The following is a 12,743-nucleotide window of genomic DNA, read 5'->3' on the forward strand; positions in this document are numbered from 1 at the left end:
ACAGTCCGATAAAGAAAAAAGTCCACAATAGTTTAAAAATTGGTTTACAAGTTGAAGTTTAAAAGTGTTAGGTTATGTGGGTCTCAAAACCATCCCACCTTACCTTTAGCCTGCACGAACTGTTGGCTACGGACTAGACTTTTGTGAACCATCGGGCTTAATACCTCGACTTGTTTTACATTTTTTGACGGGCCTGCGAGCTAACTTGTTGAATCAAACTCACATTGTCATTCCAAGTGTTATGTTTATTGTGAGTAATAAATAAATTATTATCAATTGATAATCGTAATTATTTTTCTTAATGGAGAAATTTTTATCACATTAAGAAGGTGGTTAGTATTTAAATTTGAATATTTTTATAAGTAATAGGTTATTTGAATAAAATATTTCAAAATTTTAGATGCACTTCATTTATTAAAATTATTATAATATTAAAAATAAATTTTAGGTGTATTAAATTTTTTGTGTGTGGATACAACAGAATGTTTATTTTAGAATTATTTTAATTTATGTATAAGTGAGATACGGGCTTGAGTTGTGGGCTTAAGATTTGAGTTGTTTTGGGTATCTATAATTAAAAATAAAAAGAGAGAGAGAGAGAGAGGTGAGAATAGAAAAGATGACTGCTACTGTTGTTTTTTATGAAACATTGTTTTATCATTTCTTTAAGAGCAACAAATTAATTTTCTTGATTATACACTTTCATCTCCCAACAATTTTATAGCTTCAATTCCTATATCTCTTTTTTGAAATTCATTTATATCTTACTAAAATCATCGTTTTTAACAATATAATGGCAATTTATTTTTGGTATAATTAATTGTATAGTACCCAATTTGAGACTAGTGTGTCAAATAGATATCCGATTTTAAAAAAATGTCAATTTCATCTCAACTTTTTTTAAAAGTCCCATATATTTTAATTATTAAAAAAAATTAGGACAAAATTGAATCAAATACACATACTTAGGTATTAAATTGAAACAAAAAGACATATATGGGGACTAAATCGAAATCAACACAATGACATCTAATAGTGACACTGACAATGTCACGTGTCACACACATGGACTTGACACGTGGCATTTTTATTTTTTTTTTCAAAAAATTTAAAAAAAATTAAAACATTTAAAAAAATTTTAAAAATTTTAAAAATTTTAAAAAAATAAAAAAAACCACATACTGACACATGGCACATTGACTAACGACGTTAGTCAACTCTGTCCGAAAGAAATCTAATTGAAGCACTTTTTCAAAAATTGGGATGCAATTGACACTTTTTTTAAACCGAATACCTATTTGACAGTCTAGTCCCAAACTGGATACTATAGGACTAATTATACCTTTATTTTTCTTCTCTTCGATTTCTACCTCCTTGAAAATAGAAGGGCATGCATGGTTAAGTTTTGCATGGTTAAGTTTTGAGGGCTTCTGGGAAAAGTTTGAGTTTAAGTACAATTTGAAGCTTTCATAGTTACGTTTGAAATTTGAAGGTCATTGTCTAATAGTTTAGAGTTTTTGTGTAATAGTATCAATTTTTTTTTCTTTAGTTCGTTTGCGAGACTTTAATTTTTTGTTTTTTAATATTAATTTAGTTTGATTATCATATTTCTGTATTTTTTTTTCTTTTTTATATGTATATTTTCACGTGTTAGGATATGATTGTTGTATTTATATGTACATTTTTATTAAAAAAAAAGTCATTTCAACAAAAAACGATAGGAAAAAAAATTAAAAGAATTTAAATTTTGTATTATTTTGGTTAAATTATAGCGTTGAGTGAAGTTTTTCATTATATACAATTGACTAACAAAATTATATTTCGCTCGACAAAATGTTACTAAAAGAATATTAGAAATATATTGATAATATTTACTTGTTACTGAGGAAACAGATACAATCTTTCTTAAAAATTGATAATATTTACTCAATGATTTGTTAGTGAGGAAACAAATAAAATCTTACTTAATGAAGTACTTTTTAGCGTAATGAATATAGTTCAAAAGTGAGCATGAAGAAATATGCTTGATAAAGTTTTATTTTACTCAGTGAAATTTCTAAAATAATTTTTTTTTTTAATTTAAAGAGTTGTGTCGTAAACAAAGTTCAATTTATTTTTTATGCTTATATATAAATATATTTATAAATGTTACATATTAAGTTTTTATTTGGATTAATTAGTGAAAATTCATAATATTAATAAATTTTATTGTAGTTATTAGATAAAGATTCAACATAATCAAATACAAAAATGTGAAAAAAGTTATTTTGTTATATGTTGAATGTAACGTAAAAATGGCAAATGGATTTACCTTTGTAGGTATCATCAGAAATCTTCTAGATTTTAATAGAGAATATTTTCATTGATCGAGTACATGCGAATATAAATAATACCTAATTTAAAATTGTACATGAAAATATATATATATATATATATATATATATATATATATATATATACTAAAATTCGTTTTATCGTCATATCCATCGCAATATTCGTTTATGTTTTGAATTACTAAAATTTATAATGATTTAAAAATACTTATATTTAAAATAAAATAAAATATAATAAAAACTATTAACTTTGTTCATTTAATATTTATCCACTACTTCAACAAATAATTTGAAGTTAGTTTAATATATTTTTTTAAGGTCTGTAACTTAGTTTTGTTCTGAATTCAATTTATTATAATATTTAACCACAGAGAACAATTTTGTTTCTATAACTTATATACTATAAAAAGAAAAAGGAAAAACTCCATTACTTTGATGTTATAAGTGACAAAGCCGTAGGCACAAAACTATAAGATGTCATGTCAAAATTGTTGTAGGATTTGAGAGGTGACAAATTGTTAGTTGAAGAGAATGGGAGTGAACAATTAATGTTAGGTTAAATACATAATATTTTGCAAACAAAACTTACAATGTCACATCTTCACCATAGTTGTGCCACCTCATAAAATAGATAACGATATTCTAATTATTATTTTTTATTTATTTTTAACTCATTACTTAAATTATCATTATTAAATTATTTATTTTAATTTTTTTAATGATATAAAATTGATAATTAAAATGATAGATTAAAATTGGATAAAACAAAAAAGTTAAAATATCATTATTCTATAAAACATATATACAGAAAAAATCTTTTCAAAATAGAATAAGAATATATTTGTTTTTAGTTAAATACATAGGTGTTTTAATTTAGACTAATAATGAAAACAAATTCACACGCGTACGTGTGTTTTCTTTTTTTTTTATTACATGGTTTGAAATTTTTTATTAATTAAATTTGAATAAATAATTATTTAAAAAAAGTAAAATAGTAAAATAATTATTTTAATTTAAAAAATAGGTAAAATTAAAATAAATGGTTAAAACGGTAAGATAATGGTTTTAATTTAAGAAAAGACTACCAAAAAAGTAAAATTGGAAAAAATTATGTACACCAAAACGGAAAATAATAGTTGTAGATAGCTTTTTTTAAAAGGTAGGTAATTAGTTCATTGAACAAAGAATTATAAAATTTGAAAGTAAAATTATAAAATAATTTACGGTAATAAAAAGTAAAACTGGAAATGAAATGTGTATAAAAAGGTGGTTCCAAAAACCAATTCTCTTTACGTATCACTAGCGTAACACAGGCGCAAGGCGCTATTGCGTCTGTGTATATATTTTTTATATTATATTATATATATATATATTAAAATTAAAGTGAAATATATCAGAACAGATAAAAGAATAATTATTGATAAATAAAGAAAAAAAGAAAAAAGAAAAATATCTGATTTTATAAAAAAATTGTAAAAGTAACAGTCAATTTTTAAAAATTTAATAAATTATTATATTTAAAGGGATAAAATCGGTATTTTGAAAAGTGGACACAAAAAGGAGAATCCCCTTTATATATTTTTATAGATTATAGATAAAATAAAGACATGCGGCGGTTTTGTGTACGCACTTTTTAAATATGCGTGATGTGATATTATATTAATAGATAATAATATTGTAATATTATTAAGTTAATATATAAAATAAAATTATATTTATTAAAAATAAAGTGAAATATATTAGAAAAGATGAGAGAATAATTGTTGATAAATATGAAAAATAGAAGAAGCAGAGATAGACGATTTCATAAAAGAACTTGTAAAAATAACGGTCAATTTTTAAAAATTTAATAAATAATTATATTTTAAAGGGTAAAATTGAAATTTTGAAATATGAACATAAAAGAGGGGATCCTCTTTATATATTACTAGTGTAAACACAGGCGCTATCGCGCCTGCGTGTACGCATTTTTCGAATTATATTTATAATTGATGATATTGTAATGTTATTAAGTTAATGAACAAAATAAAAGTATATTTATAAAAATTAAAGTGAAATGTATGGAAAAAATATGAAAAAAATAATTGTTGATGAATAGTATGAGAAAAAAGAAAAAGGAGATAAATAAATAGTTTTATAAAAACTTGTAAAATTAACCGTTAATTTTTAAAAATTTAATAAATAATTAAATTGTAAAGGGTAAAATTGAAATTATGAAATGTGGACACAAAAGAGAGAATCCCCTTTATATATAGTTATAGATTATAGATTATAGATAAAATATTACAAGTAATATCGTGTAAATAATTTGTTATTATAAATTATTATTTAAATTTTAAAAAATAGTTACTAAAATGATAAAAGTGTAAATAAATTTTTATGATAATTAATTAATTGAATTAAAAAAATAGTTAACAAAATGATAATTTTTTTTATTATGAATAATTATTTAAATTTTAAAAGTAGTAATTAAAAAGGTAAAATAAGAAAAAATAAAAGAGGACACCAGAGAAATGTGTCTAGTTATAGATAAAATAAATTTTAGTTATTAAAATTAAAAAATATGAAATAAATTTTACTCATTGAAATAAAAAATATTATATGAAAAAAAAGGTAATTTTTTTTTCAAGATATCTTACAAGAAAGAGATAATATATGGAACTTCAAGTTTTAAGTATGGGATGGTCCCTATTTTTGTGGGAATATGTTAACTTGGTATTTGATTTAAAAGAATATTCAATTATGTGTCAATTTTTAAAAAAATGTCTCAATTAGATCATTTAAGCAAAAAAATAATAGTTAACAACATGTCACGTGTCAATATATAATTTTTTAATTTTTTAAAAATATTTTTAATTAATTTTTTCTTTTTTTTTTCTTGCAAAGAAAAATGTTGCCAAGTGTTAGATCTTTGGTATAATATGTGGTACTAACAGTGCCATGTGACTGCAGGACAATGTCATGTATCATTGTCACTCTAAGTGTCATTATTTTTGTTTCAATTTAGGTTTTATATTCGTCTCTTTGGTTCAAGTTAGTTTCTACATATTTCTCTTTTATTGAATTTTTTCCCAATATTTTTAACAATTAAAATATGTTTTTTTAATCCATGTTTTTGTTATAAGATTAAAACGAATTAAGTGTAAATATTTTTACAAAATTAATTACTTATATTTATATTAAAATTTAATATTAAAAAAGTTTGAATAATAATATAAAATAATATAATATATTAAAAAATTATTTTCAATAAAAATAAGAGTATAATATTTATAAAGATAATAAATTTGATTTCAAATTAAAAAGACAATATTGTTCTATATAAAAAAAATAATGATTAACATGAGATAATAATATAAAATAATGTAATATATTAAAAATTATTTTAATAAAAAATATTGGTGTAACAATTATGCAAATAATAAATTTGATATAAATTAGAAGAGAGACAATATAGCTCTATTTTGAATATTTCAACAAAAATTAAGACAAAATTGAATCAAATTACAAAATAAACTTAGGTAGAATTAAATTGAATAAAAAATACATATATATATATATATATAGATTAAATTAAAATCAAGACATGACACTCTTGATAGTAAAACACGTAACAATAACAATAATACTTGTCACATCAAGACCTGACATGTGATAACAAAAATTGTTACAAAAAAAACTATATATTAACATGACATGTGGCATGTCATTAACGTTGTGTTAATAATTTATTTATATTTTTGAAAGAAACTTGATTTAGATACTTTTTCAAAAGTTAAAGAGTTGAGACATACTTTAAACCTTAAAAAGAAGAAGCAAATAACAAATTGACACACACCACTGAAGTGGGATTGTCCAAGTAATCAAGCCATATTTTGTTATAGGGTTAAATATGTTTTTAGTCATTTTAGTTTTAGGTGAAAATTTAAATTAGTTCCTATTTAAAACCTTGGACCAATCTAGTCTTCCAACTTTATATGTGTTTGAATTTAATTCCTTTAACAAGATTTTGACATTTGAGACGTGTTTCATGATGACGATGACATATGAATTGTTAACATCGTTTGACATATTTTCACTTTAATGTTAATCGAGAAATGCGTTAAAATGTCAAATAAATTTAACAAAATTTAATTGAAAGTATTAAACTTACGCATATTCTAAACGTTTTTCAAACGTATTCCATTATAACATATGAACATTGGTTAACACATTTTTGTTTTAATATTAATTGAGAAACGTCTAAAATGTTAAATAAATTTAACAAAATTGAAAATTTGATTAAAATAACTAAATTTATGTATTTTTTTTTTAAATTTGGAGATTAAATTGATCTACAAAGTTAAAAAATAATTAATTCTAATTTTTATTAAAATTTAAGGAAAAAAAATATTATTATTTTTTTCATACAAACCAAACAAAATAAATAAAAAACGCAGCTCCTCCTCCTGAGTTTAAGTACCTGCAGCATTGGCTTCTCCAAATCCCCATCTTAGGTTTTCCAGAGCCACGGATTAGTCACTTCCGAAGTGTCAGCATGCTTTCAGGTTTCTCGTCTTACCCATTTCATGTTTTCGTTACCAGGCTTGGCAAACTATGATTCTCTTTTGTAATGCCAAAAAGTGTATAATTTTTGGACACTTCTTTTCATCCCCTTTCATGGAGTATATCACTTTGCTGTTCTCAACCTGAATCGCGCATACCCATCTTCTCGGATCTGCTAATGGGTTATCAGAATTCTCTCACTCGTAAATGGCTGAATCACTAACAAACCCCAATGGCGGAGCTAAAGGTCTGGTGTCACCCATCATACAATCTCCCACGAGCATTGTGTATCATTGCCACTCCGGCTGTTACCTGATACACTTGCCTTGCAGATGTTTGATTAAGTTCCTATCTGAATTTATTTTTGTGATAATCAAACATTAGTTTGTGATGCTTGTGAATTTGTTGAGACTCACTATAGCACTTCATTCATGTACAAGTGTTGCTGTAGACCTTTTTGACTGGTTTCTCAAAAAAAAAAAAAAAAAAACTATTGCTCATATTGACTCTTCCTGCCCTCTTTCACAGTTAACTTGAATTTTTAGGAATTGCACTTTTCAAGTCCCCAGTTTTCTTATTTTTGGATTTATTAGAGATAACTTCTGTTAATAGATAGAGACAAGGTTATCCTTAAATTTCACAGAGCTCATATTCGTATTTTTTTTATATATATATTACTGTAATAAAAAAAGGGTATATTCCCTATAGATCTGTTTTAGAAGTCCTGCAGAAGCTGTTGAAATAAGTTGAGGAAGGCTAGGGAAAACTATAGTGAAATCTTAAATAGTTTACTCATTAGCGTGATCCACAATAGAATATTATGAAGTTGTTTGATTCTTATACCAACCTTATCACGTAGGAAAAGACTCAGTCGTCGTCGTTACTGCAGTCATGAACAGGTCTTTCATAGAGAGACTTTGTTCTATAAAATGCTAGGTTTCTTGCCAATTTTGATCAGGCTGTTTTATACTATTTATATGTTTTTCAGATTTGTCTTGAAGCGTGTATCTATTTAGCATTTTCAAGTTATCGTCAGTGACAAAGAAGTTTTCGTGTACATATGTCAAACCCTTCATTTTAAAAATAAAAATAAAATCTGCTGACCTTGCAAGATTTGGTGCTCTTTTTCTACAGGTTCGATCGATGGGAGTTACTTCCGACTCAGAACTGCAAATTTTCAGAAAAGACCAATTTCTGGCAGTCCAATTCTTTGTCCTTTTCCTACTTGTCGCAAGATTTGTATAGCATTTATCTTCATGTCACGTGGACTTAATTTCATGTCTTTGCTTGCATTGATCATGTTCGGTGACTAGGTCATAATTCATAAATGAGTCAACATTCATCTGTTTTAAAATGATTTCTGTAGGTTTAAAGGGACAGAAGGTGGAATTTTCAAGTGTAAGTTCTCTTCTTAAGCATCAAGTTTCATGCAAACTCACCGACGTTAGAAATGATTCATGCTCATCAAAGGAGCATGGAAAGAGTCAACCTTTGGTTAAGATGTGTGGCATTACATCAGCTAAAGATGCTATAATGGCAGCTGAAGCTGGTGCAAATTTAATTGGAATGATCATCTGGCCTAACTCAAAACGTTCTGTTCCACTTTCGATTGCAAAGGAGATATCGAAGGCTGCAAGAGATCACGGGGCAGAGCCTGTGGGTGTATTTGTGGATGATGATTCAGAAACAATTCTAAGAGCTTCTGATGCGGCAAACCTTGAATTTGTGCAGGTACTTTGTTTCCCTAAGGTTAGTGTGCGGTGTAAGACAATTGAATGCTTAATCATATAACATTTGGACAATGTAGCTTCATGGACACGGTTCTCGGTCAGCTTTCCCATCTTTAATTCTGGAAAATCGTGTAATATATGTTCTCCATGCAAAGGACGATGGGAGTCTTTCGAACACTATTTCTGAGGAAGAGTGTTCTCTAGTTGATTGGGTCCTTGTTGATAGTGCACAAGGTGGCAGGTAAAGGCATACATCTTGTATAGCTTAACGTCCACCAACTTGTTGGATAATCTTCCTTTCACCGTGCACGTCAATATCATTGAACTATTAAGACATTTTTGCAGTGGAAAAGCATTCGATTGGGCCCGGTTAAAACTACCAAAAATTAGAAGCAAGTACGGGTGGCTCTTGGCCGGTGGGATCAATCCTGAGAATGTTTCAGAGGCTCTATCTACTCTCAAGCCTGAAGGGGTGGATGTCAGCAGTGGCATTTGTGCATCTGATGGCATACGTAAAGATCAATCAAGAATAGTTTCTTTCATGAATGCAGTACATTCTTTTGAGTGTTGATTTTCCAACTTGTTATGAGTCTCGAGAAAAGAAGTATTGTGATTTGGAAATATCCTTCTGATGTCTTGTTGCAAATTTATTTCCAAATCCTATTGTATCCCTGAAGTTTTTAGTTGGGAGCGTTTTTTTTGGCACGACAACATTGTAATGCGGGGTGAGAATATATGGGTACAATCTTCATTTAATTAATACAAATTCGAATAAAGTAACTTACTTTCCCTTTATTATGTATACTTTGTTCCTAAAAAAATTGTTTTGCGTCCTGTGATGTATTTCCTGTTTATCGTTGCACAGAGCACAACCACCCCCTTGCAATTCTACACTTCTTGGATCAGTAACCTCTAATTCACGCGGTACTTAAAATGTGTTTTTTTGAGAGATTTGAACAGGTAGAAGACTCGGGTGTTGCTAAACAAACACAAAAATATGTCTAGACATTTTGATATCTACCTGTAAAGGTGGACTGCATATTGTATTGCAATGAGAACTTACATAAATAAAAAACCAGTTTAAGTGTGCACCAATTTTGCACACGATGTAACTTTGTTGCAAACAACACCGTGCTGATAAAAACAAATGGAAAGGACAATGGAGAACAGATCAGAATCTCCACGAAATTGGAAAGGAAGCCCGTTGACAATCCTCTTTACTATCATCAAACAAATTAGTAGGGACTTCTTGAAGAACACATCTTTTCCTCTGTCACCTTTTAAAGCCTCCAACACTCTGATATCAACGTGTAGTTTAGATGCTCTTAATTTCACGTATGGTATGAGGACTCGAGATGCCTTTAGCTTCCCTCATCAGTTCGGGATGGTTGCAAATTGTGACTTAGGAGATGCTGCTTATCCTTGCTTTTGGTTAGTTGAACCATTGAAGCATCTAATGTCTGAGATCCTGACTCAGGATTAACTTTTAGCTTGCAATTGGAAATTTCCATCGAGGTTTCATATATGCTATCTGATCTTTGCCTACTGAATTTTCAGCTTTGTTCAAATCCTTTGCAAGCTGATTACTATCAGCAAGTGAACAAAATGACCAAACCCTTTTTCCTTGACAAGCTTTCTCAATCTAGACATTATGACAACGTAAACTGAGTGGCCTTTGGTAAAGAAACTCCAACAGTATCTTGATGCAACCTGGTATTTTTTTTCCAACTTCTAATGGAGAATGAAAGAGTTGTGTAAATGATAAAAAAATGACAGTCAAAAATAACATAATTGAATCACACTAGAATAATGAATGGTGAAAACGGTAATAGTTAATAATTCATTAGAACTATTAGCAATGCACTCTCTTCTATTGGCTGAAGTTTATGGGAAAGTGAATTGCTAACACTTCTCACAATTCATTGCATTTAAGTCCGGTCTTTTTCCTCTCAAGAATAATCTCAAGGTGATTGCTCTGGTTCCCCTTTGTTTCAGAGGGCTTTGGTGGGCATTTTTCTTAGCCAGTGAAATTATAATTAGTGTGCTTTGTTGCACCATCAAATCTAGTAACCTACTTTTTAGATTTCTAGTTCAGTTCCAAGGTCTTATTTGCTTAATTAATAAATAACATTGGTAGGTAGATGAGGTAGTATCTATTGAAAACATCAAGGCAAGATGTTTACTCCAGAGTCCCTGGGTGCATGTGATGATGATTCAGAAATATTGTAAGAGCTTCTGATGCAGAAAATCTTGATGTAGTTTTGCCCTAATTGCTTAATTTCATGATATCTGGACTGGACAGCTTCATGGACATGGTTCTCGTTTAGCTTTTCCATCTTTAATTCTGAAAAATCGTTTAATATATACTCTCCATGCAAATGAGGATGAGACCTTTCAAACACAATTTCGTTAACAGAGCCAATCAAGAATAGATTCTTTCATGAATACAAAGTGTTGCTTTACCTCAAAATTATTTTTCAGTTACGAAGTATCATGATTTGGAAATTCCCTGATGAACACTTGTCGCAAAATTGTTTCCAAATCCAGCTGTCTCTTAGTTTCTTTTCCGAGAGGTATTTTCTAGACAGTAGAATCTTGTAATATAATAAATATCGCTTTTCCTTAATTATCTCTACTTTTGCTAAAAAAAATGGTTTCGTGGGTTGTCATATTTTACTTGTTTTTTGTTACATACAATACAACGTCATTGAAGTTCTACTCTTGTTTAAAGTAACCTTGTAAAGTTGACTAATACATAAGAAAAATAAATTCCACAAATATTAAGCTTTAAGATTTTATGTTAGAAGTAGTATTAAGTCTTTTATATAAACAACTCATACCTCAAATGTTGTTAATATTTTTAGTTTATCTCAATAAAAAGTGTTAAAACATGACATGGCATTAAATAATAAAAAATTAAATGAGAATTTTTAAACTCAACACCACATTACTTTTGGGATGAGAAAATAAGTTGGATAGAAATATATAAAACGGGATATTTTTGGTGACAATATTTCTATCTAGTTTCTTGTTCTTTAGCTATAGCTGGTTTACTTGTAGGTTCAGATTTTAGTACTAACTGTTCTTACTGATTTTATTTTATTTTTTCTGATCTAATAAATTTTGTAATCTGTTTTTACTGATATCAGTTGCACTAACCTGTTTTTGGTGATGTTAATAGACTAACAAGTTTTTGCATCAGGTTACAAGTTTTATAGGCTGACCTGATTTACTAACATATTCATTTTTTATGTTGAGTAGTCATTTTTCCTTTTAAAGTTGTTTTGCTGTTTCAAGTTTCCTTAGATGATCTTGACTAACATTTTATACTTGTTGCAGTTTTAATAGGTGATTTTACTGATCCTTTGTTCTAATTTAACTCTTGGTTCTAGTTTGTTGAGTAATTGTATTACTTAACTCTTCTTTGCAGTTTTATTTTTTATTTGTGGATAGTACTGTTTTACTTTAGAATTGCTAATTTGATGTTGACTCACAAGTTCACTGACCAGTTTCAGTTTCTGACTTTGATTTTCTTTTCTGACTTGGTTTCTGTTTTACAGGTTTAACCACAAGCACCGATTCTCTATTCTTCATTCTAGTTGGTTTTTGCTGCTTCTTAGTTTAACTCCAGTACTCATATGCACTTTTACACGTCTTTGATATTTTTAGATTCTAGCTTTGATTGGAATTGTCTTCTGTTGTTTTAAACTTAGCTAATTTTCTTTGCTGTTTTTAGATTAGATACTGTTTTTAGTCCTGTTTTAGCCATCAATTTGCTGTTTTAAGTATGCATAGTTTTAGATAGAAGTAGTTCACATGCTATATTTTATTCTTTCATTGAGTTTAGTCTTAGTTTACTGTTTGAAAGTTGTAGGAAGTAGTATAGATAAGATTGAATTTACTGTTTTGAGATTAGCTTAATGATCTGTTCTTGTTTTGTTGTCTTTAGTAGTCTATTTTCGGGTTTTAGAGTCAAATTTTGATTTTTTTGTTGTTTTTAGTAATTGACTTCATTTTTAGCTTCCTCTTACCATTTAAAACTTGTTTAGATAGTTATTTTAATTTTCATTCATTGGTTTAATACAGTTCTTAGTTTTTGGCCTAGTATTAGCATACTAATTAGGTTCTCAAAAGT

At 27.8% G+C, this 12,743-nt stretch overlaps 1 protein-coding gene and 1 pseudogene across 3 annotated transcripts; one reads left to right on the forward strand and one right to left on the reverse strand.

Moving 5' to 3' along the window:
* The first annotated feature begins 6,763 nt into the window (after positions 1-6,763).
* Positions 6,764-9,410, forward strand: LOC114171888 (N-(5'-phosphoribosyl)anthranilate isomerase 1, chloroplastic-like). 3 transcript variants are annotated; one of them, XM_028056727.2, is made up of 6 exons: positions 6,822-6,880; positions 6,999-7,125; positions 8,013-8,117; positions 8,245-8,609; positions 8,686-8,849; positions 8,954-9,410. In XM_028056727.2, the coding sequence occupies exons 2-6, from the start codon at positions 7,086-7,088 to the stop codon at positions 9,177-9,179; spliced, it is 900 nt and encodes a 299-aa protein (XP_027912528.2). In that variant the 5' UTR covers positions 6,822-6,880; positions 6,999-7,085; the 3' UTR covers positions 9,180-9,410. The 3 variants fall into 3 exon arrangements, with proteins under 3 accessions (XP_027912569.2, XP_027912496.2, XP_027912528.2); XM_028056768.2 differs by lacking the exon at positions 6,999-7,125 and having other exon boundaries at positions 6,764-6,880; XM_028056695.2 differs by having other exon boundaries at positions 6,809-7,125.
* A 177-nt stretch (positions 9,411-9,587) lies between these two features.
* Positions 9,588-10,944, reverse strand: LOC114191209 (uncharacterized; annotated as a pseudogene).
* Positions 10,945-12,743: the final 1,799 nt, after the last annotated feature.

Source organism: Vigna unguiculata, chromosome 1, assembly GCF_037176805.1.
Source record: "Vigna unguiculata cultivar grain cowpea cultivar isolate G323 ecotype 2 chromosome 1, ASM3717680v1, whole genome shotgun sequence".
Lineage (NCBI taxonomy): Eukaryota > Viridiplantae > Streptophyta > Magnoliopsida > Fabales > Fabaceae > Vigna > Vigna unguiculata.